Consider the following 23718-nt stretch of genomic DNA (forward strand, 5'->3'; position numbering starts at 1 on the left):
TTGTGGGAGTTCCACAGTTTAACAACGTGCTGCGTGCAGAAGTGGTTTCGTTCCTCTGACCTAAGCTGATGCCTGCTGCGACCCAGGCAGGCAGGCAGGGAGGCAGGCAGTACGCAATGAACCAAGGTTGATCTGCTAGTCCAGAACCTACCTTGTGGTGAAGCCTGGACCACCAGGGTAAGTGTTGCGACTATACATCCCTTGCTGCACGTAGCCCTTGTTGGTAGATCCCTCTGGGAAAGGCTGCTGTCCCATGAACTGAGGTGAGTTCATTCCAGAACCGCTGCTGGCCACGCTGGGCATCATGGGGTTGCCAGAGGTGTTCCCCCCAGGGCCCATGGGGTTTCCGAAAACCTGCAGAGGTTGAAGAGCCCAAGTGAGGAAACAAGAAAGCACAGGAAGCTGCTTTCTATGGAGTCAGGCCATTGGCCCATCTAGGTCAATGATGTCTACCTGGAGATGCCGGGGACTCAACTTGGGACATTCTGTATTGCAAAGCAGATGCTCTACCACTGAGCCATGGCTTATCCGCAAGCGTAGGAGCGGTGGGAGACAAATAAAGCAGAGTGTGACTTATAAGCCAGAGCCTGACTTATCATGACAGCATGAATGGGTTGGCTTCAGAGAAAGAGCTTTCTAGATCAGTGTGGGAATTGGCTAAGCCATGGTTTGGTTCAGTGAACCCCTGGTTAAGGTTTCGTAGCCTACAGATGGGGTGGTAAAGGAACAAATACCTTAACCATAACCCCAGGGTTCAGATAACATGCCAAGCCAAACTTTGCCTTAGCTGCTGTGCCGACCTAAAAAGGATGGGCAGAAGTAAAATGGCTAAGAACTGCATCTCAGGAGTGATCACTTCCTCGCAAAGCCACAATTTGGCTTGGTGCGAGGTCCGGATGCAGCCGCTAAGTTTCTTTGGTGGGGAAAGTCGGAAGTTTAAAATGGTAATTAAAAACAGTAACAGCACGCACACTGGGGAGAAATAAGACTTTTATGGTTTTATATTTTGATTTTGTTCTGTGAACTGCCCTGAGACTTCTGGGTATAAGGAGGTATATTTATTATTAATAAATAAATAAATAAATAAATAATACAGTAGTAGTAATAATAATAGGTTAACTAGGCAGTTTTGATGGCAGTGTGGTCTTGTAGGGCAGGGCTGGGGAACCTCTGGCCCTCCGGGCCCCTCTGTCTGGCCCTTGAGACTCACCCCAGGCCACACCCCCTCTCCTCAGGCCACACCTTTTGCCTGGATGGAATGCACCCTTCAACTCTGATAAGGACACTCGCTTGTCTGAAAGGTGAAATCTGCATTCATTGCTCTGCCCACTTCAGTTTCTGCCCTCCCATGTGGCCCCCCAAGAAGTTTTCCCAGAAGGGAATGCAGTCCTTGGAGTGGGGTTAAAAAAAAGGTTCCTCGCCCATTTTAGGGACTGATTACCAAGATGGCTGAAAACACGCAGCCCGGACACCCCACTTCCCTGCCCCACCCCATCATTTTGGAAGACTGCGAAAGGTACCTGACTCTGGGATGTGTTGCTGACTCCCCACACCGTGGTTACCACTGAGAGAGATCCTGCAGGCTGATTGGTATTCTGTTGCCAAGGAACTGACTCGTAGGCATATGAACCATCACTAGGAAAAGCAACAAACAACGCACAACGTTTTAATTAGGAGCCTTTGGGGAAGTGGCAGAAAAGCCTGGCAGGAGGCGGCCGGGGGGGGGGGTGTTGCTGGACCACAGGAAGCAGCCCAAAGCAGAGCAAGAAAATGCAGGACTGATGCTTATGCAGGAGGGGGAATACAAGAGTGAATGCACGCGCGCATGTTGATCGCTCAGCGGCTGCAACATCAATGGGTGTGCATTACGTTACGTAAAGTGAACCTCCATGTTCAGGGGCAGCGTATCTTCAAAATTCTGATTGGCAGAGGGCAAACGGCAGGGAAGGGCTATTGTTTTCACTTCCAGATATCAAGGGTTGAAATCACGAGACTTTCTCAATCACCTATCCATTTCTGATGCCTCTTGGTTGTGCAGAATACACCCGGCTCAGTTTATTCCCAAAGGTAAGACAGAGAGAGAGGGGTGCGTGAAGGAATACAGATATGTCTGGGGCAAGCTTGGCCATACTTACCCATGTGGGGTGGGTGGGAGCGATGGTTTCATTGGGTTCATTGAATTCATTGGCTACAGAAAGGTGACGGGGTTGGGAGCAGGACCTTCCAAGGCAACACCAATGCGAGGAGCAAGTAGCCTCTTCAGTGTTACGGCTCTATTATGGGCTATAGAGAAACAGAGAAAGAGAGAGGTTAAAATCATGTTCTCCCAGAAAGCATGCAACAGGAATCGGGCTAAGCTTGGTGGCTGGAACACTCTCAGGTCGGGGCAAGCTGACCCACAGTAATAAATCTAAAGGTGTTCCTCAAGGCATGGGTGTTGAATTGAGCTCGTCTGGCCTGAAGAACTAGTGAGGAAAGCCTAGCACAGAGACTTAGATCAGGTTGATGTTCCACATGAAATCCACTTTAAGTCTCTGCCCTTGGTCTTTCAAGAAGCAAAACACACATAGGGACAGAGGAAGCAGCCTCATGCTGAGTCAGAACATTGGTCCATCTAGTTTAGAATTATCTACACTGACCAGGCAGGAGTCTCTCCCAGCGTTTCCTGGAGATCCTAGGGATTGAACCTGGGACCTTCTCTTCACAAGGCAGATGATCTGCCCTTCACACAGTGACATATACACAAGGCACCACCAGCTGCTTCTGAAAGTAACCCACCAGGATGTCCTATAGCTCTGCCCAGCAGAGAGGGAAAGAGAGAGGCTGTTCCTAGGTCATTCAGCATGTTTCATGGCTGACTGGGGATGCGAGCCCAGTTTACATGCTGAATGACCTAGGAAACATGCTGAATGACCAGTGTGTCTCAAGCTTGGATCCCAACAACAGCCCTAGCTAGCAGAACCAGAGGTCAGGGATGATGGGAGTTGTTGTCCAACAACAGCTGGGGACCCAAGTTTGAGAAACACTGCCTTAGTCCGAGGCTACATCCACACCATATATTGAAAGTACTATGGTATTACTTTAAACAGTCATGACTTTCCCCAAAGAGTGCTGAGAATTGTTAGGAGGCTCCTCTTTATCGCTACAGCTCCCTGCAAAGAGGGACTGATTGTTAAACCAACTCTGCAATTGTAGCTCTGTGGCTTGTGTGCATACAGAACTTCTCTGGACATAATTTTTATTGCGCGTTCATGATGATGAGTTGCGCTCATGAAACTATCACTGTTGTGACACGTGATCCCACGTTGAAGGCTGTTTGTGTCTGCCGAAGTTTGGGGGGCAGCCACACTGCTTCGTCAATGCTGAAATCCCATAATTTCCCATACGTTCTGGTTTATCTTTGGCCCCCTTATTGTGCTCACAGGAGCCAACTCCTAGGGGCCGAGGGGTCTTCGCCCCCAATACAATATTTGAGGGTTCCAGGACCTTCTAAAGTGGATGAGCATTGCCATTCAAATGGCGCGTGTGCGCACTGCATCATGTGATCGATTATGCAGGGTGTGGCTTACCTGGGCCCCCCAATATATTTATTCGTGTTTGTTGTGCTCTTATCTCATGTTTCTATCTTATGAACCGCCCTGAGATCTTTTTGAAGAAGAGTGGCATGTAAATCCAACAAATAAATTAAAAACAAAATGAAATATTGCCGTGCCATAGGATACCGCTTTAAATGTATAGTGCAGATGGGGCCCAAGTCCTTGAGGTGCCACGAGACTGCAAGAGACTAATATGGCTGCTTCTCTGGAAATAAGGTACAGACAAGCGCTCCCTCTATGATACAGCCCAGAGATGCCTTGTGTCCTTAAGTGCACTCTTATCCTCAGGCAGCGCCAGCCAAGGCCACGAGTGGGTGGCAAAACCTGGTGCCCTCTCTCTGCAGATGCCTCTTAGCCTTTTCGTTCCAGATCAGGAGAAGTCTCCCCCACCTCAGATAGAAGGTCACTTGATTTCTGTGCTGGACAGGTAAACCGCCAGCCAGCCAGCCAGCCAATGGGAGTTCTGCCCCCTCCCTAATGACATTCTCTCTCCCCCTGCCCAAGCTTGCTCCCAGTTTTCCGGAGGGGAAGTGGTCGCATTTGTTCAGCAGAGGCTTTTCGCTCTGACTACGTCAACTTTATACAGCGGCCAGAAGGAACTTGGCGTACTGCCCAGATATGGCAAAACAAGGTCCTGGCAGGCGCAGACTGGAGGGCTGTCCTAGTTACGCCAGATTAACTCTCTGCTGCCCGCACAGCATCCAGGCAGATGCAACTCTGAGCCGGCCAAGGCAGCACGCCGGCCAGCCACACGTTGCCTCTGTCCTGTGAGGACAGCCAGGCCCATCACGACCCTTGCTGCTCGGGAACCGGAACCGGGCGTGTGTATTTCCTTGGTTTCACCCTGCGAAGCAGCTTGCCCTTTTACAGAACGCGGGGGCAGTGGGTGGCTACCTTTTAGAGGGACAAGGGGACCCGTAACCAAGCGAGGGAGCACGTGTTTTTGGAGGCAGGGAGTTCCCAGTTCCAACTCCTGCGTCCGCAGCCAAAAAGGATCTCTGCTGGGAGACCTTGAAGAACCACAGCCAGCCCACTGGGGCGCTTTCAGCGTTTGTCAAAGGTTTCTTTTGAGCAGGGAGATCAGGAGACTTTGGCTTTTGGTGAGCATTCCTTCTGAATTTGCAAGGTACGGTTGCCAACAATGCAATCGTTCCCCCTAAACTTCCCAGTGCGGGTCCTTTGTCACTTTACCGTCGTATGGCTGAATCCCAACTGAAAACAGCCCCTGTCTGGAAGCACACAGAATAGACAATACTAGGATGCAGAGGCTAACAGTACAGTAGTGCCTCGCTAGACGAATTTAATTCGTTCCACGGGTCTTTTCTTATAACGAAAAATTCGTCTAGCGAATCCCATAGGAATGCATTGAATATTTGTTTTGCCCATAGGAACGCATTAATTGAATTTCAATGCATTCCTATGGGAAAACGCGATTTGCTAGACGAATTTTTCATAAAACGAATTCGTCTAGCGAGGCAACCGCCGCTCGAAAAATCCTTTCGTTAAGCAGGGCATTCGTTAAGCGAGGCACCACTGTATAAGCTGGCTGAGGCTGAAGGGAAATGGATCCAACAACCTCTGGAGAGCCACAGGTTCCCCCACTCATTCTGGGTATGCTCAGAAATGCCCTTTTCTTTGTTGCTTCGCAGGATCCCACAAACCCTCGTGGGCAAACTTCCAGGGCCCACACATCCGTGGTGGGCACAGGCAGGAGCAAAAAGCAGGTGTGGCGCCACAACAAGTCTCTCTGTCCAGGCTAGTTAAAAGGCATCATCACAGTTCAAGGTCCCTTTCCCGCCAAGCAAAAGCACTCCAGGAGTGGAGCACAGCCACTGAGGAGTGTAACCCGGGAAGGAGAGTAGCCTGAGCAGAGTCCCAAGGTCTAGAGCAGCGTTTCCCAAACTTGGGTCTCCAGCTGTTTTTGGACTACAACTCCCATCATCCCTAGCTAGCAGGACCAGTGATCAAGGATGCTGGGAGTTGTAGTCCAAAAACAGCTGGGGAAATCCTGGTTAAGATAAAGAGAGCTGGAGGTCAGCCTAGGTGCTCCAGGGGTTGGCAGCGGCGCCCACCCAACTGAGGTATGGGCTTCAGTGGTTCCCAACAATGCTGAGTTCTGAGCCAGCCCTGTCCATATGCTAAAATCTTTGCTCTGCGCATGGGAAAGGGAGGCACCCCACCCACTGGGTGACTTTCTTGAGGTCAGCCATACAGGAGAGTCAAAAGGAAAGGGAGACTCAATTCTGGATAGCATCCCAGCCTAGCTCAACTTATCTTTCCCTCTTTTGCTTGTAGGTTTCAGGCTATGGGAATGTACTGTTTGACTGCTGAGAGAGATAGGAAAGCGTGTTTGGCAAGAACCGCTCTGGCAAGGTTTTAAGGATCCTGTTCTGAAGGAGGAAAAGGTGGGTGGGGGTGGGGGGAGACTGAGTGAACCAAGCGCCCTCGGCTAGAAGCTGGGAAAGTAGGAATCTCTCGTCTGCACCCCACATTTTCTAGGTCATGGGAGTGAAGAGGAGGGTTGGCAAAGTCAAAAAAGCCGCCTTTGCTCCTATGGGGCTGGTTGTCAATGCCTGTCCCAGAGCAGGGACAATTACGGAGCCTATTCCCAGCTGCCTCTGCTTTGGGGGGACCAAAAAGCAGAGGCAGCTTTTCGTTGGGTTGCTTCTCACTATTCATTCCACCAGAGAGAGATGGCGAACCGACCAGGAAAGTGTTCTGCGCTCCCGATGGCGTGCTCCAGCCACTGATGTTCTGGGACCTTCTGAGCATACGCCTTTCCTGGGGCAGGGAAGGAAGTTTCCACCAGCAAAGGGAGTGGGGAGAGAGGCTGAAGAGAGGAGTGGGGACATTCCATTCCACCATCTGCTGGGTGAAAGAGGAGTCAGTGGAATCGGAGAGCCAGGGAGGGGGAAAGGGATGGGAGCAGCCCTAACAACAGGCCCCTCATTTACTCATGCATTTGAGGGAGGGGAGGCGAGGGGGGCCTGCCCCAGGAACCCTGCCAAGCTGACCTCTCTCCCGCCCCCCCCCTTTCCTGGCTCTTAGGAGAAGGGCAAAAACACTTTTATTTCTTCTGCTTTCGAGGGGGCTGGCTAATTGCTAATATTGTTAAGACCGGGTGCTGTCTGCAAGCTTTCCCCTCTGACTGGGGGGGGGAGTTGTCTGGTGGTTTTTCGTTTGATGTTTTAATTGGATGCTTTTAAATGGCCTTAAGTGGCTCTGATTGCTATTTTATGTGAACTGTTGTGATTTTTTTAAAAAAAGGCAGGTCAAAAAAACAAAAACATACAACAAAATAAATGATTTCCAGGGGTATGAAAAGGTAGGGATGGGTGGGGTGTGCGTGTTCAAACCGAACAGGGGTCCCCATATGCATTTGGAGCTTTTCGGGGGTGTAAACTTCAGCGGATATCTGTTGGCGGGATAGTTCTCATTTATTGTGTCAGCAAAACACTTAAGAGTGCATAAAGTGAAGCACTATAGTGTCCAGATACAAAAGTGAACAGGGGTACTCTTCCCACTTTAATCATCATGTAGCAGACACAATTTTCTTCACAGCAATTAAAGGTGCAAAAGCCTAGTCCTCTTTTTCACCTATAGGGCATTGAAAGACACACTGTTCTCTATGAACAGTAAATTACACTGTACAGTGGTGCCTCGCAAGACGAATTTAATTCGTTCTGTGAGTCAATCTGTTTTGCGAAAAATTCGTCTTGCGAATCCCATAGGAATGCATTGAATTTTTTTTAATTATTTTTTGCCCATAGGAACACATTAATTGAATTTCAATGCATTCCTATGGGAAACTGTGATTCGCTAGACGAATTTTTCACAAAACGAATTCGTCTTGCGAGGCAACCTCTGATCGCAAAAACTATTCGTCTAGCGAAAAATTCGTCTAGCAGGGCATTCATCTAGCGAGGTACCACTGTATATATCCACTGAAGTTCTTTGAAAAAAGAGGTAAAACATGAGACATACAACAGTTATACAAACAATGGAAAGGGGCAGCTAAAATATAAAAATCATACCGGAATTAAAACTGCATTCTCATTACCCAACACACACACACACACACACACACACACACACACGTGTGCCTTATCTCAAAACGGTTGCCCGCACTCCATACATTATGATAGGGTGCCTTTCGCCTGAAGAAGAAATCCCATGCAATTCAAGGGAACTGTGCCCTGCCCATCGTGGCAAGCCCCAGCTGATGGTTTCCCATGAACTCACAAATCACACCTGCTTCCCTTCCCCTGGTTTGGCGTTAATATCAAAACGGGAGAATCGTGATTTGTTCCTCTCAAACAAACTATGACTGGGAAGCGAAGAACGAACCTTGGCTTTTATAAAACCCTGGTTTGGAGCAAAACAACAACACTAACCCTGGTTTGGATGTGGAACATAGAGGAGCAAGCTATGTGTTCATGGTAAGCCATTGATGGGCTCACAGTGTTGTGTTTTCCAAATGTTTTGTTGCAAGTAAACTTTGACTCCCAAAACTGTGCCACTGAATTGAGAAATACAGGTGTTCTCATAACAGGGTTACAAGCCTCAAACACACAACTAGACAGACAGGGAAGAAGTTAACCCTTTAATTAGTTTTTTTTAAAAAAAACAAAAAATAAAAAACCTCCCATATGTGCTTGTATTAGGGAATGTGTTGTTGCAACATGAGAATTATCCCTATTGATAAAATGCACCAAAAAACTCTCATAAGCCTATGATTTCAAAGAAACTTGGAAAAGTGGCTTTGAAGAGGAAAATGCTACAAAGGGGGGGGGGCAGCTAAGATGGCCTAATTCAGACACAGTTCTAAATCTTACATTCATAAAGGGGACCAAGCAATAAAAAGACTACTCTGGGCTTAGTTTCAGGAATTACTTTTCAACGGAACATTTGGAGAGCAGAATGTTTTTGTTTTGCAGGGTCAGTTCAGCTGAATTGGTTGTTTGTTTTAGGGAAAGGGGAGAGGAGATTTTTCTGGCAATGTTGGCGGTGTTTGTTTTGAGTGACAGAATCAAGCTTTAATTCTGGCATGTTTCATACGACTGCTACCCCTTTCCATAGTTTGTACTATTATTGTTCGCGAGACTCTTTTGCCTCTTTCGGCACACTTTATCAACGATCTATTTCAACAGCTAGGCATCTCTTATAAATGTACAATGCCCCTGGCGTAGATTCTAACTGAAATGCGCCGAGCCTAATAAAATCAGGATTTGTACATCTAGACTTCCTTTCCTCTTGTTTTTGCAGTAAATTACGGGATGTCAGCTCTATGTATCTGGAGGATTGCAATTAAAGTGCATATTCAGAGGATGAACAACCTAGCAATACAGACGAAGCAGAGAGTGTGTGCTGAACAGGACAGGGATATGGAGTGCAAAAAAAGACAAAATTGAAGGGTTCCATCTATAGCAGGGGTCCCCAGACTACGGCCCCCGGGCCGGATGCGGCCGAATTGGCCTCCCAATCCGGCCCGCGACGACCCCCGCCGCCCACTCTTACGGCGCGCAGCGCGGCGGCGATCTTCCAAATCGGAAGAAAATCGCCGAAAATCCTTTGTGCGCATGCGTATGGGCCTCTCCTGACCCAGAAGAGGTCATTTCCGGTGCACTTCCGGGTTGGGGGAGGCCCATACGCATGCGCACAAGCGATTTTCGGCGATTTTTTCCGACCGGGAAGCGCGCCAGTGCACCAGTAAGTGTGTGTGCGCATGCGCACGGGCGCACACTCCCCCGCCCTCCGGTCCGCTGCGCGCGCACTCCCCTGCCCTCCAACCTGCCGCGCGGTTGGCGCGGCGGGCACCGGCCCAAAGCCCGGTAAGTTTGGGGTCCCCTGATCTACAGTATACATTTAAAGCAGTATCATACCATTTAAAACAGTCGTGGGTTTTCCCCAAAGAATTTTGGGAACTGTAGTTTGTTAAGCATATGGAGGCCAAGGAACAGAGAATCTAAGCTCTCCAGATGTTGGTGGGATCCCAAGGTCCTTCAGCCCAGCCAGGGATGGTGTGAGTTGAAGTCAGACAACATGTGCAGGGTTACAAATTGCCTATTCCTGAATCCTATGGTATAATCTAAGCTATAAAGGCTCCAGGCACCCAGAAGGGTCTCAGCTGGTTCAAAGCAGGACTTGAAATTAGCCTTTTGTGTTATCCACATTTTCCCCCCTTTTGCACTTTCTTTGCATCCAGGAGCAGCTGGATGAAAGTTTCGTATGTGAACCCCCAACAACAGAAGGTGGCATGTGCAAAGGACCTTAAGTCCTGAGCCTACCAGGACATATAATCTGACACCAGCTCCCAAGTGTCACTCTGAAACCCCATTTCCCCCAAACCAAGGCACTGCCTCACCTGGGAGTGACCACAAGCCCTGATTCCCCAGACATTAAAAGGAGAAAGATGCTCAATATTTGCAAAGTGATGCAGGGTGGTTGGTCAGAAGGGCGGGGGTCAGGAAGAAGTAGAGAGATGCTGTCATATTGCCTATGCTTTGCATATATATGGAAGAAGAAAGCCAGTTTTGATGTGTGGCCAGGAGAGGAAGAGCACACAGCAGAAAAGGAGTCTGGACACTGGGGGGGGGGGCTGCAAGGAAAGGGACTCCATCTCCTTCCTGGGTTCTGTGTTGCATCCTGGCCCACCAAAGAAATGAAAGGAGAAAGAGAAAAGGCACAAATCGAATTCATGCCAAAGTGGGGTTTATTTATTTTTTGGGAGGGGGGAGATGAAATTAGTTCAGAAATACTTTTCAGCAGTTGTGCCTGTGGCATTTTGCAAGAACACCATGTAGTGCCTCTGCTATTGGGTGGTGGGGTGAGGAGGAGAAAATCTACCAGCCTGAGTTGTAATTTGCTGTTCACTGGCTTGCCTGTGGCTAGCAGACTTGCAAATTTTTAAACAACAACCGCCACCAACCAATTCCTTAATCCACAGATTTAACCCATAGACAGGTAATAATAACACAACTCCCTGGCATGATAAAGTTCACCTGCTGATGCCTGCAGAACAAGGGGCGGTTAAAAGTCAAGCTGCCAGGTTTTTTTTTCCTGATCAGTTGGCAACCCCATCCCCAGCACCTGCATGCCAAAATAGTGGCTGGCTCTCTCTATCTTCTAGAATTGGAAAGAAAGGGGTGGGGAAACCCCTATGTGCTTCATGGAGGAAGAACAAGGTTAACAACCCAATAAATCAATGATAAGTGTTTTTTGTATTTCCGTTTCACAAAAATAATAATAAAAACTACTAGCTTTCAGACTAAAATGATGGGAAACAGTTAAGCTACAGTTCAAGAGTTTCCCATCTCATGTGTATCTTGCATTTATTGACTGTTTTGCCAGTTAATTGATAAATAAGATACACATGTACCAGAGCCTGTCCATCATCAGGTAATGGATACGGAAGGAGATGAAAGCGCTTGCCCTCTTATTTCTGCAGTGGTGACAATTGTCACCATGGTGCTGTCGTGCCCAAAAAGTGGGGGGGGGGTTGGGTTTGGACCAGGATCATTGCACACAAAACCATGTGCTCCATTGAAGAGATAAAGCCAGTGCTTTTTTTTCTGGCGGTATGCAAGGGAACACATACCCCTAGACATTTTGTGAGTCTTTGTGTTTTTGTCCAATTACTGTACTGTATTTATTTTTCCTGATTTGAACAATAAAATGGTGGTTTTCCTGAGTCAACATGAGAGTACCCCTAACATTTTTTTAAGAAAAAAAAGCACTGGATTCAGCCGTTTCCCTAATGTACCCTATGGAACAGGTGCGGGAAACCTTTGGCTGTTCAGATGCTGCTGAACTACAACTCCCAACAGAAAGAAAGAAAGAAAAGGGATAACCTCACTCACTTTTAGCTCACCGCTGCTCGTGTGCGGCCCCCAACAGATTATTCCCAAGGGAATGTGGTCCTCAACAGACTATCCCTGCTCTACAAGACTGGAGGATGCACAAGCACTGGAAACAGTGCAATAGTAATGAACCAAAACTGCATTTATAAAATTGGAGGCAGATTATATATATTGGCTTACCCCCCTCTTCAAAAAGCCACTCAATCCGGTAAAAAGCAATACAACCACATGCCTACAAGATGGGCATCAAGGGAAATGTCTGCTTTGCTGTGCTTCATACAAGATGAAAGTTGAGTTTTCATGGTGCTTCCCAAGGCTTTTTCATCATGATTAAAAAAAAAAACCCATTGCTTCTGCAAATTCTTTCACAAACCAATCAGGCACATGGAGGCTCCAGCTCATAAGTGGTTTCAAGATGAATTGGCCATCTTAGCAAGGTAGCTGTGCAAAGTTGCTGAGAAAAAGTCAGGCCTTTCTGATTCTCCCCACCCGTCCTGAAAATAAGAGGCAGTTAGAAAAATAAGTCTACTTCCTCCGCTGCCCAAACACACTTCCTGCCCTAAAAACCGTAATCCTAGACCATGACAAGAAAGGGTGCCGTTCAAGAAGTTGTGCACGTTTAGAAAGGAAACGGTAAAGTGGAAAGCTTTGCTATCCACATTTTAATAAAAGCAGAAACTGAGAACCAGAAGTATAGATGTGGCAGATCCCCTTGTTGGTTTAAGATATTTATATGTTGCTTTATTATTCACATTTCTAAGCGGTGTGCATAAAAACAATCCACACCATATGGGACAATGAAACAATAAAAATTATCATAGTGCAACACTCTAGCTTGAAATGCCTGATGGAACAAGGAAGATTTGGTCATGTCCCTGAAATTCTGCAGGGAGGGCGCTTGTCTAATCTCATGTGGGAAGGAGTTCCACAGGCAAGGCTTAGATTTGCACTAAAACATAACTTGCTATGACTCACACACTGTGGTGTTTGTGGGCTCTCAGGGTGACCAAGGTAACCCTGCCATTATTAGACTAAACTCAGTATTAAAAATGTTGAGGCGCCGATACATAAACGTTAATTAATCTCAGTTCGCCTCCACACCGCACACTGTATGCACTTTTAAACCATGTTAACAGTCATGGCATTGTAATGTCCCTCAAAGAATTCTGGTAACTGCGGGTGCTGACGTCACAGAGCTCCAATCCTCAGCATCCTTAACAAACTACAGTTCCCATGTGTTCTCCATGTGCTTAATCTGGAGGACTTGCTTTACCACCTTGTTGGGCTGAGTTCCTCTCCTCCCTCCCAGTGCTGTCTTGGGGGTTCCCCCCAACCACCCTGAACCAATTTTGGAGGAGGCAGGGAGGGGATCTGCCTGTTCCACAAGCCTCATTAGCGGAATCCCACCCAGAAGCCAAAGCTTGGCTCACATTAAAAACTGCATCACTGACAAATGGTCTTTTCCCTTCTTGGAGGAAAAGAACAGACACAGTACACTGAAGGAGCCATGTCATGTCAGGAATAAAGCTCAGATGAGGTTCTTTTCCAGGTAGAGACTGGCTTAATCCTAGGGGGTGGGAAGAGCCAATGCAGAGTTAATTGGAGACAAATATTTCTCAAGTCCAAAGTGTAGCACAGCTGTTTATAACCCGACCCGAGCAACTCAGCGCTCTAAATCTGGCACCCTTTCCATTTAGCTTAATTTAACTAAATGAAACTTTTGTTTTTGTTTTGCTCCTTTTCGGGTGGAACTGACGTTCCTTTGGTTGGGGTGGGGAAGCCTACTCTTTACTTTTTTAAAAAAAAACAACACACACCCCAAAAACCCCCTGCCAATATGAACAGAAACCTGAAGGCCAATTTTGAAAACCAGAAGTGGGTCCTCCTTTACTGGCACTGTGATATAAATGAGGGTGCAACCCACCCAATCTCCCGGCCAGGGAAAATGGATGGCTCCTTTTGACTGAAGCAAGAGGGGTGGTTGGTATGAAAATGGTATTCTGGTGAGAGCAGAGATAGGAAGCGTCCGGTTTGGCAGGTCTCCCAATTTTCACCACCCCCCCTCCCCAGGCCCACAACACACTAGAACACTAGAAAATAGCCACCAGCTGATCGGATGAAAACAAATGAGCTGCCAAGCATCCTCGGCTCACTTGCATGGCACACCCACACCATGTATTCAACAGCACATCCAATGCACCTTTAATTTACCGCAAAGATTTCTAGGAACTGTAGTTTGTTAAGGTGACTCGAAATTGCAGCTGTGAGGAGGAAACTACAATTCCCAGGGTTCAGGAGTCACTTGCGAATCAGGTTTCCTAAAGAACTTACAAGCAAGGCATAGCGCAGGGATCTTTTCCCTAGATGCTTCTCTTATGGGCACACGGCAATGTCGTAAGATTAACTAGACAGAACCAAGGACAGAACTCTTGCACCTTTGTGCAGAAAGTGTGTCTCGTGGGGAGGAGAAAGAGGGTGCATTTGCTCCAATGTGATCAAAGCTGTCAGTGGTAAAATTAACTCCTTTTTGTTTTTGGTCTCTCTTTTTTTTGTATGCACAACTATTGCGGGGCATCCTCTCTCGCAATAATGGTCACCCTGCCGGGAAGGTGGAGCAGCTCTCCACAGCAACAGTGACACAGTGTCATCCCGTTACTGCGCCCGCTCCCCCTTGCCGGCTGCCCAGGCCCCAGCGTCGTCAGGAGGACTCTGGAACAGCACGTCCCGCTCGCTCTGCTCAGCCTCCTGTAGCTGCAGGGAGCCAGCCAGCAGCAGACCACAAGGAAGGAGCAGCACCCAGGAGCGCCGGCTCCCCCCCCTGCCCCCGCCCAGTGTCCAATGCAAAAGGAGGCAGCAAGGCCTGGCAGCAGAGCAGGAGAGGATTGCTGTAGGAAAACACAGTTTGCCTCTCTCCTGACCCTGACATTCCAGGAAAAAAAGGAGCGAGAGATACACAGCCAAACAGAGAAAGCAACCGAGGGCTTCCTGGATCATCTCCCAGGCCAATCCTCCGGCCGGTGTGGGTTTTCCCCAGCCCTCAGTACTGAAATATAATCCCAAATCCCTTCCACTATTGTTGTGTGTGGTTTTTTTGTTTTAATCCTGAAACAAAAGAAAATGCAATTCTGTTTCACCCCCCATCTTGCTGTTTTTAAATTTATCTCCAGCTTTGCTAATAAAAAAACACACAACCGTTGCGGTGTTTTGTTTGGTTTAAGTCTGCCTTGTGCACAAGCAAGGGACTGGAGAATTTTGCTTACAGCTAGAATTGGGATAGCTGCCGGATTGAATATTTCCAAAGGATGTCGCTTCTTTTTCTCCCAGCATGCACTGTTACACCATGGGATCTTTTTATGACCTCCACCTCTCCACTCTATCTAGTATAGCTAGCAACATGTTTACTCAGAAGTAAGCACCACTGAGTTCAATGGAGCAGCTTACTTTCAAATCAGTGTGCACAAGATCAAAACCTTAGACCAAAATCATTTGCACACTGCTAAAGTGGTATGATAGTGCTTTAAACGTTTAGTGCAGAGGGGGCCTTGGTAATGTCACCCCAATTTACCTAGAAGGGGATTAATCCTGGAAAGAAGCTGTGATAATAAAGAAATTCTGTAATAATGGGTGTCTCCTTTCTCTGATCTCTTGGAAGGCCATCTAGCCAGTGCCTTCTGCTTAGTCAAGGATCTTGCAACTACAACATCTGACAGACGGCCACCCAGACTCTGCACAAGCATTTCCAGCAAAGGTGATTCCACTGTCAGACAGTTCCTGCTGTTAGGAAGTTTAATGACCAGTTGAAATCTGCTTCCCTGAGATCTCCACCCATTGGATCCCACCTTGCCCTCACTGTAAACCTAACAACCACCTTGCAAAAACAGCCACCAGGCTACAGACAGTCAGCAAGTTCACAACAGAGACTAAGATTCCAACTAGGGACTTCCCAATTCACAACTGGTGGGAAGCAAAGAAGGAAAACAGGCCCTTTGAAGCCTTGGTGTCAAGGGGAAGACAGAAAGCACAATAAGCTGACTATTTGTTCTCCTTTAGCCCAGAGGTGGGGGGACCTTTCCTGGCTGCTGGGTCAGATCATTATCTCCCCAACTGCTGGTGGGCCAAATATCACAGCTGGACAGTGTCACCCATCTGTGAATCACTTGACATTGCGCTTTGGGAGCTACAAATGCTGGGACTTCAAAGCGCAGCGTGGGGCTGTTTGAAAGCCCTTTTGCGAGCAGCCCTGTTCTGCTATTTAAGGTTCTGAAAACGGGGGAAACTGCTTCCCCCTCCCAGCAAAGGAACAATTGGGAGATGACTTTATGCTCCTGATTGTTCCTTCGAAGCCACGTAAGTACCTGTCCCAAACCTGACTTGACATATGATGGGGGAAATGGCCATGCATATCAATCTGGGACCCCTGGTGGGTCATGTTTGGAGATCCCCTGCCCCCAATCTGGCCTATTATTGTTTGCTGCTCTGACTAGAAGCGACCCCTCAGGCTCTAGGGCAGTAATGGGGACCCCCCCCAGATGTTGTTAAGACTCCACTGCCCATCAAATCCAGCCAGCATGGCCAATGGTGAGGGCTGATGGGAGCTGTAATTCATCATTTGAAGGGAAAGATTCTCCATCTCTGCTCTAAGGCCATGCAATGTCCAGCAGGGTCTCCTTGGGAAGATCATAAATGATCAGCTTGGCATGCATTGGGGGAAGGTGATCTGCTAGGCAATCTGGTCCCTGGTTGTATAGGGCTTTACATGTCAACAAGAAAATGTTGAATCTGGCAGTAACAGAGGCCAGTAGCAGCCAGTGCGGATCTGTCAACAAGTGGGTAATGTGTAAAGCTGGGTGTCCCACTAAGCACCCTAGCAGCTGCTTTTTGCATTAGCTACAGCTTCTGAACAAGCTGCAAGGGTAGCTGGTGCTCAAGAATTGGTTCCTGGATCTGGAATCCACCTATCCATAAGGCAGGATTCAGTCGAAGTTGTCTGGGACCCAGGTGGCGCTGTGGTTAAACCACTGAGCCTAGGGCTTGCTGATCAGAAGGTCGGCGGTTCGAATCCCTGTGACGGGGTGAGCTCCCGTTGCTTGGTCCCAGCTCCTGCCAACCTAGCAGTTCGAAAGCACGTCAAAATGCAAGTAGATAAATAGGAACCGCTACAGCGGGAAGGTAAACGGCGTTTCCATGTGCTGCTCTGGTTTGCCAGAAGCGGCTTTGTCATGCTGGCCACATGACCTGGAAGCTATACGTCGGCTCCCTCGGCCAATAATGCGAGATGAGCGCGCAACCCCAGAGTCGGTCACGACTGGACCTAATGGTCAGGGGTCCCTTTACCTTTACCTTTACCTTACAGCTTCTGAACAAGCTGCAAGGGTAGCTGGTGCTCAAGAATTGGTTCCTGGATCTGGAATCCACCTATCCATAAGGCAGGATTCAGTCGAAGTTCATCAGCCCCATCTTGCCCATGACTGCACCCAGTTTGGCACATCCACGGCATCGTCTGATTCAGATGCAACAGAGAACTGGAGCAGTCTAAGAAGAAATGCAAAGTCAGAGAGATCTTTCCTCTCATCTGCTACCAAAGAAATTTTTAACTGGCGGGTTGAAATTGGCAGCTTCTCTATGCAAAGCATAGTGGGCTCTACCACTGAGCTAGGATTCCTTTGCAGATGCAGGAGGGGAGGGCTCCTGTACTTTTTAGTAACTCTGCAGAAGAGAGTGATTTCAGGTGGTGCAGTTTTTTTTTCAACAAACCTGCATCTGTCAAAATGAATCTCTTCTGCACAATTATGAATACTGCTGGAGCTCACCCATCCTTTGCACCTGCTGTGATATGTTAGTTTATCTGCAAGGTCTTCGCCATTGGAAGCAAGTCAATAGATAGCTCCCTATATAGGCCAATATTCAACTTTTGATCTGATGCAATCATATTCTTACTAAAGACATGAAAAATGTTCCCCAACACTCATTACACCTCCTGTGTTTTATTTAATTAATGAACCTCAATATCGTATCTTATTTCTCCCACCTTAAACCTTAGTGCAGTATTTTCTGAGTTTGGCTTTTATTTATTTGCAGTATGAATGGTTTGTATCAGCTAAAGTGTTGCCCATGGTTAATTCCAGGTACCAAGGAATAGGAAGGGGAGAAACAGGGGTATTTGTTTTACCCAATCAAGTTATAAAAGGTAGATGAGACTACACAACACTACAGCTTTTTCTTCTTATTTCAATTACTGTGTGTGATGAAAGGGCTAGGAGACAAGGGCCCTCCATTCTCAGACACTTGTACTACCAAACAGCTATGTAATTCCAAAATATGGGGGAAATAGACATTAAAAGTCTTGTGTAACTGTACTACTTAATGTACTTAAGTACCTATTAATCCAAAGTATACATGCATGCCTTTTAAACATTGCTCAGTGCGGGTGGCACTGTGGGTTAAACCACTGAGCCTAGGGCTTGCCGATCAGAAGGTCAGCGGTTCAAATCCCCGCGACGGGGTGAGCTCCCGTTGCTCAGTCCCAGCTCCTGCCAACCTAGCAGTTCGAAAGCACGTCAAAGTGCAAGTAGATAAATAGGTATCGCTACAGCGGGAAGGTAAACGGCGTTTCTGTGCGCTGCTCTGGTTCACCAGAAGTGGCTTAGTCATGCTGGCCACATGAACCGGAAGCTGTCTGCGGACCGGCTCTGGGGTTGCGGTGCTCATCTCGCGTTATTGGCCGAGGGAGCCGGCGTACAGCTTCCAGATCATGTGGCCAGCATGACAAAGCTGCTTCTGTCGAATCAGAGCAGCGCACAGAAACGTCGTTTACCTTCCCACTGTTGCGGTACCTATTTATCTACTTGCACTTTGACGTGCTTTCGAACTGCTAGGTGGGCAGGAGCTGGGACTGAACAACGGGAGCTCACCCCATCGTGGGGATTTGAACCGCCGACCTTCCTATCGGCAAGCCCTAGGTTTAGTGGTTTAGACCACAGCGCCACCCGCGTCCCTATAAAATAAATAATACTTATATACATAACAGAATTCAAGGACCAGCAGGAGTGGGTTATGGGTTACACATCTGAAGCTTAAAGCAAACAGGCTCGGCTGCTCTGCATTCGTGGTTTATATGTACTAGAATGTAAGGAATATTCTGTTTGCTTTGAGGAAAAGCAATAGATGATACTATCACTACTATCACTCTTTCGAAGTATCAGTTCAAGTGTTTGCTCAGCCTCAGACACGTAAATAACCCTTGGCTTCTGTGGCTGTTATCCCTACCTGTAATCATGTGACAATGAGTTCCCCTGCTCACTCCTATACAGTGTATTTAGGTGGCTACTCCCCTTTTGCTCTGTCTAATGGGTTGGTTAAGGTTAAGGTTAAGAGTACAAGAAGCAGCTGCAGGGGGAAAACCCAATGTGCAGTTTCTAGGCTACTGACCACAAGAACTTGCTGTTTTAGGGAGGGGCTGTGATCTTTAAGTAGATGGGAGAAAGAAGAATTCTGGCAATTTGCCTTGGAGTATTTGGTGTGTGAACCTCCATCTGCAGAAAATTATCCCTTCTAAACATAACACAGCTATTATAAGCACAAGAGCAGAGTCCTGTCCTGAATCTGGAACTCATGGGCGAGACAGATTATCCTGACCCAGTTAAATCTGTCTGATTTTTGGCCTGATTTTAGGGATGAGATTGCCTTGGTTGCTAGAGCTGAGGACATATGCCGGTAGATGGGCAGAGGGAGTATGACCCCATTCAGTTTCTTGAACCTCTCAGAAACTTACAACCACCCATCAATCACTAGTCTAGTTTGGGAGGTGGGGGCAACGCATTGGTTCAGTTTGAGCACAACGCTGAGCCAAACCATTGTTTCGTGGGAATGAGAAAACATGCAGGTTCCTGGAATGAAGATCTCAACCACAACACACCTCACCCCCCCCAAAAAAATGCTTCTTCCCTACCACCCTACCGAGGGGCAAGCCATGATTTCTGCTCTGCTCTGCACTAAACCATGGTTTGGCTTAGCGTTATGTCAGCAGTTATGCTCTTGATGAGAAGGTTTTGAGAAGATCTTGATGAGAAGGTGGTGTCAAGAGGATATGGCGTCTGATGCCCCCCGCATGTTAACAACAATTCTCCTTTTCCTCTCAAGCAAAGAGGACACCTGTTCCAGAATTTAGGGCCAGGGATGAGCTGGGTAACAGTAAATAAATCAAAGCCTGATGCTCCTTAGATGGAACTGTTGATGGTGAGACATCTAGCTGGGAACTGAGAGTAGGTGAATGAGCTTTTATGAGATTCCCCCACTCTCTCCCAAATGTTCAGGTTTATAGAGTCTCCTGTGGCTTGATTACTGAGGTTCCACTCAACGTGAACACATCAGTGGTGGTTAACCTTCAGATCTAGTTGGAATCCAGCTCCCATCAGTCCTATACAGTGTGCCCAATGGTCTCGGGTGAAGGGAGCTGTAGTCCAGCAATGTCTAGAGGGCCAAGGATCCCCACCCCAGCTCACTTTGTCCCACCCACCCATTTTATTCTCACAACAAGATAGCTTCATGGTTTAGGATTTAAACTCGGGTCATCCACTACACCACCCTGGGTCGACACTACTCCAACTCCCATCATTCCCTGACCACTGATCATGTTTGGCCAGGGCTGATGGGAAGTTGAGAGTCCAGCAACAACTGAAGTGCTACAGGTTTCTCAGCCCTGCCTTAAACAGCTCAGGCACACCTCCTTTTCTTACATACCCCCCACATGCATTAAAGTTTTCCTGAGAAAACTCAAGAGGTCTGAAGCAACACCCAGGGCCTTCATGGTGGTTGCTCCCTTCCTGCAGAACCGGCTCCCCAAGAAGCTGGTCAGACCTACAGAGTGTTATTGCAGGGCAACGTGCGGTCTACGAATTGAGAAGCACAGGTCGCCAGCCATGTAAGACGACCCAGAAGGAGCCGGGTAAACAATCCCTGTGTCTTTTATTTTCACTGGCACAAAGTAAAAATAGATGTTCCAGCACCTAGCAGCCCGTAATCAATGGCTAGCGGGCAGCATTTGGTTTGGTGAGTCACACTCTGCGCAGGCTTGCCGCAGGAAAGCACATGAAGAATGAATGGCACAAGAGTTTTACAATGGGATGTACGTTGGCTACTGGGCAAGGATGGAGGAGACCTGGGTTCAAATCTCCTGCCCCTGCCCTAAGACATGAAGCTCACTGGCTAATCTTGGCCAAGTCAGCATCTCTCAACCTAACCTACCTCAAAGGGCTGTTGTGGTTAAAACTGATTGGGCGGGGGGCAAAACCATGTGTACCACCTATAAAGATGCTATCTATCTATCTATCTATCTATCTATCTATCTATCTATCTATCTATCTATCTATCTATCTCTATCTATCTACACCCAAAATATATTATAACCCACCTCCAGCAGTTCCTTCTAAAGTTTATGTGCAGGCAATTATAACGCATTACCAAGACTTGCTGAAGGGACGCGGGTGGCACTGTGGTCTAAACCACAGAGCCTCTTGGGCTTGCCAATCAGAAGGTCGGCAGTTTGAATCCCCATGACGGGGTGAGCTCCCTTTGCTCGGTCCCTGCTCCTGCCAACGTAGCAGTTCGAAAGTACGTCAAAGTGCAAGTAGGTAAATAGGTACCGCTCCGGCGGGAAGGTAAACAGCATTTCTGTGCGCTGCTCTGGTTCGCCAGAAGCAGCTTAGTCAGGCTGGCCACATGACCCGGAAGCTGCCTGTGGACAAATGCCAGTTCCTTCGGCCAGTAAAGCGAGATGAGTGCCGCAACCCCAGAGTCGTCCGCGACTGGACTCAACGGTCAGGGGTCCCTTTACCTCTACTTTACCAAGACTTGCTATGGGAAGGGTCTTTGGCTTGGTAAACCTCAGCCAGCCATGGCATTAGTGTTACCTGACTACACCAATTAAAATCAGAAATATTACACATTAAGGAGTTCTTAGCATCCTATCGCAGGTGAATAGAGGAGTAAGAACCTAGAGCTCTTACACTGAGGGCAACGGTTGGTTCACCTAGCTCAGCACTGTCTACACTGACTGGCAGCAGCTCTCCCATGATTTCAGACAAGGGCAAGCATTCCCAGTCATACCTGTATATGCTGAGGATTGAACCTAGAGCTTCTGCATGCAAAGCAGGTGGGATATATCTATTTAATAACAGCCACCTTCCCTTCTCCGTTGTTTTAAAAAATGCTGAGCAGAGCAGGGAACCAGACAGAGGGCCTTCTCGGTAGTGGCACCCACCCTGTGGAATGCCCTCCCACCAGAGGTCAAAGAGAACAACAATTACCAGACCTTTAGAAGGCATCTCAAGGCAGCCCTGTTTAGGGAAGCTTTTAATGTTTGATGGATTTCTGTATTTTAATGTTTTGTTGGAAGCCGCCCAGAGTGGCTAGGGGAACCCGGCCAGATGGGCGTGGTATAAATAATAAATTATATTATTATTATTATTATTATTATTATTATTATTATTATCCTATATAATAATGTCCAAGTTGTCCCTGCGTCCAAGCTGTCCCGTGTGTCCCTGGGTCACTGCGCATGTGCCCCAGGGATACAGGGATTGGACAGCAGAGACTGCGCGCGCGCACTCTCCCCCCCCTGCGCCTCCTCCAACCGCCGCTCCCGCCGGACACCGCCTCACTGCAGGGCACGTCAGGGAAGCGAGGGTGGAGGCCGGCGAAAGCCTCCTCACAACCCTCCCTGGCCGTGAGGAGCGGCGGTTGGAGGAGGCAGGGGGGAGAGTGCGCGCGTCCTTCCTGTCGGCGGCTGGGGGAGAGGAACGGAGGAGGAGAACGCGGCGCTTTCTCCTCCTCCGTTCCTGTCCCCCTGCCGCCGACAGCAAGGACAGGTCCCAGGGTTCGGAGAAGCGCTGCGCAAGCGCTTCTCCTAACCCTGGGATGTCTGCTTCCTGTCGGCGGCTGCGGGAGAGGAACGGAGGAGGAGAAGGCAGCGCTTTCTCCTCCTCCGTTCCTGTCCCCCTGCCGCCGACAGCAAGGACAGGTCCCAGGGTTCGGAGAAGCGCTGCGCAAGCGCTTCTCCGAACCCTGTGATGTCTTCTTACTGTCGGCGGCTGCGGGAGAGGAACGGAGGAGGAGAACGCAGCGCTTTCTCCTCCTCCGTTCCTGTCTCCCTGCCGCCGACAGCAAGGACAGGTCCCAGAGTTCGGAGAAGCGCTGTGCAAGCGCTTCTCCGAACCCTGGGATGTCTGCTTCCTGTCGGCGGCTGCGGGACAGGAACGGAGGAGGAGAACGCAGCACTTTGTCCTCCTCCGTTCCTGTCCCCCTGCCACCGACAGCAAGGACAGGTCCCAGGGTTCGGAGAAGCGCTGCGCAAGCGCTTCTCCGAACCCCAGGATTCTAGCGCCCGTTATTGAACGGGCTGAAAACCACTAGTTATTATTATAAATACATGAACCTTTTCCCAGCCCTGCACTTGCACACCAGGGAAAACTTCTACCTGTTGAATTCCCGTCTGCCCCACAACTGTTAAAAGAGGCCTTTTCAGAAATAGAAATAATAATAATAATAATAATAATAATAATAATTTTATTTGTATACCACCCATCTGACTGGGTTGCTCCAGCTCCTCTGAGCAGCTTCCAGGTAGGCAAGGCTGCAATCCTAACCCCACTTACTTGTGAGTAAACCCCTATGGATTTGGTAGGTCTTATTTCTGAGTATACATAGGAATGGCAGCTTGCACAAAAGGAATCTTTTATAGGTATTTCTAAGCACACAAAAAATACCACCTCTGTATGGAAACTGTGTGCTATCTATAATTTTAACCTGGAGGAGGCTATTCACGCATACAGCTTGGAAAGCCTGGTGATGTCCTTGGTTTGCGATTCTGCGCACCCCCCCCCATGTGTGTGGAGGAGACTGCTTGTTTGGATGAAGCCGGCTCCCATCTGAACAAAGGGGGCCTGTCTGGGGTCCTCTGAGCACTTTCGGCAATCTTCCCGCAGAGCGGTGCTAGGCAGCTCCGGTGCTGCAGGGGTTAATCGGATCTGTTTCAACTGGCAAGGCTGGGTGTGGGAGGCTGGGAGCTCTGGAAGAGTGTTGGACATGGTATGCAGAGTTTTCTAGGGGAGCAGAGGGGGGGAGAAGGGGTTGCAGCTCCATAGGCGGAAAAAGAGACAGACAAAACCATCCTTTGCAAGGGAGGATCCTGGAGACGAACAGAGCAGAAATTGCTCCAGACCCATAAAATCTCAGGCCAAATTTGGCAGTGATTGGGGGGGGGGCTG

General features: G+C 48.3%; 1 protein-coding gene across 1 annotated transcript in view; it reads right to left on the reverse strand.

Moving 5' to 3' along the window:
• ZMIZ2 (zinc finger MIZ-type containing 2) overlaps window positions 1–23718 on the reverse strand; it is a 100483-nt gene that overhangs the window by 31911 nt on the left and 44854 nt on the right. Inside the window, exons 2-4 of the mRNA XM_035140137.2 lie at window positions 2136–2283; window positions 1521–1635; window positions 152–354 (exon numbers count right to left, since the gene is read on the reverse strand). Of these exons, the coding sequence (XP_034996028.1) occupies window positions 152–354; window positions 1521–1635; window positions 2136–2185 (368 nt within the window). The 5' untranslated portion in view covers window positions 2186–2283. The remainder of the gene's footprint in view (window positions 1–151; window positions 355–1520; window positions 1636–2135; window positions 2284–23718) is intronic.

Source organism: Zootoca vivipara, chromosome 15 (assembly GCF_963506605.1).
Source record: "Zootoca vivipara chromosome 15, rZooViv1.1, whole genome shotgun sequence".
NCBI lineage: Eukaryota > Metazoa > Chordata > Lepidosauria > Squamata > Lacertidae > Zootoca > Zootoca vivipara.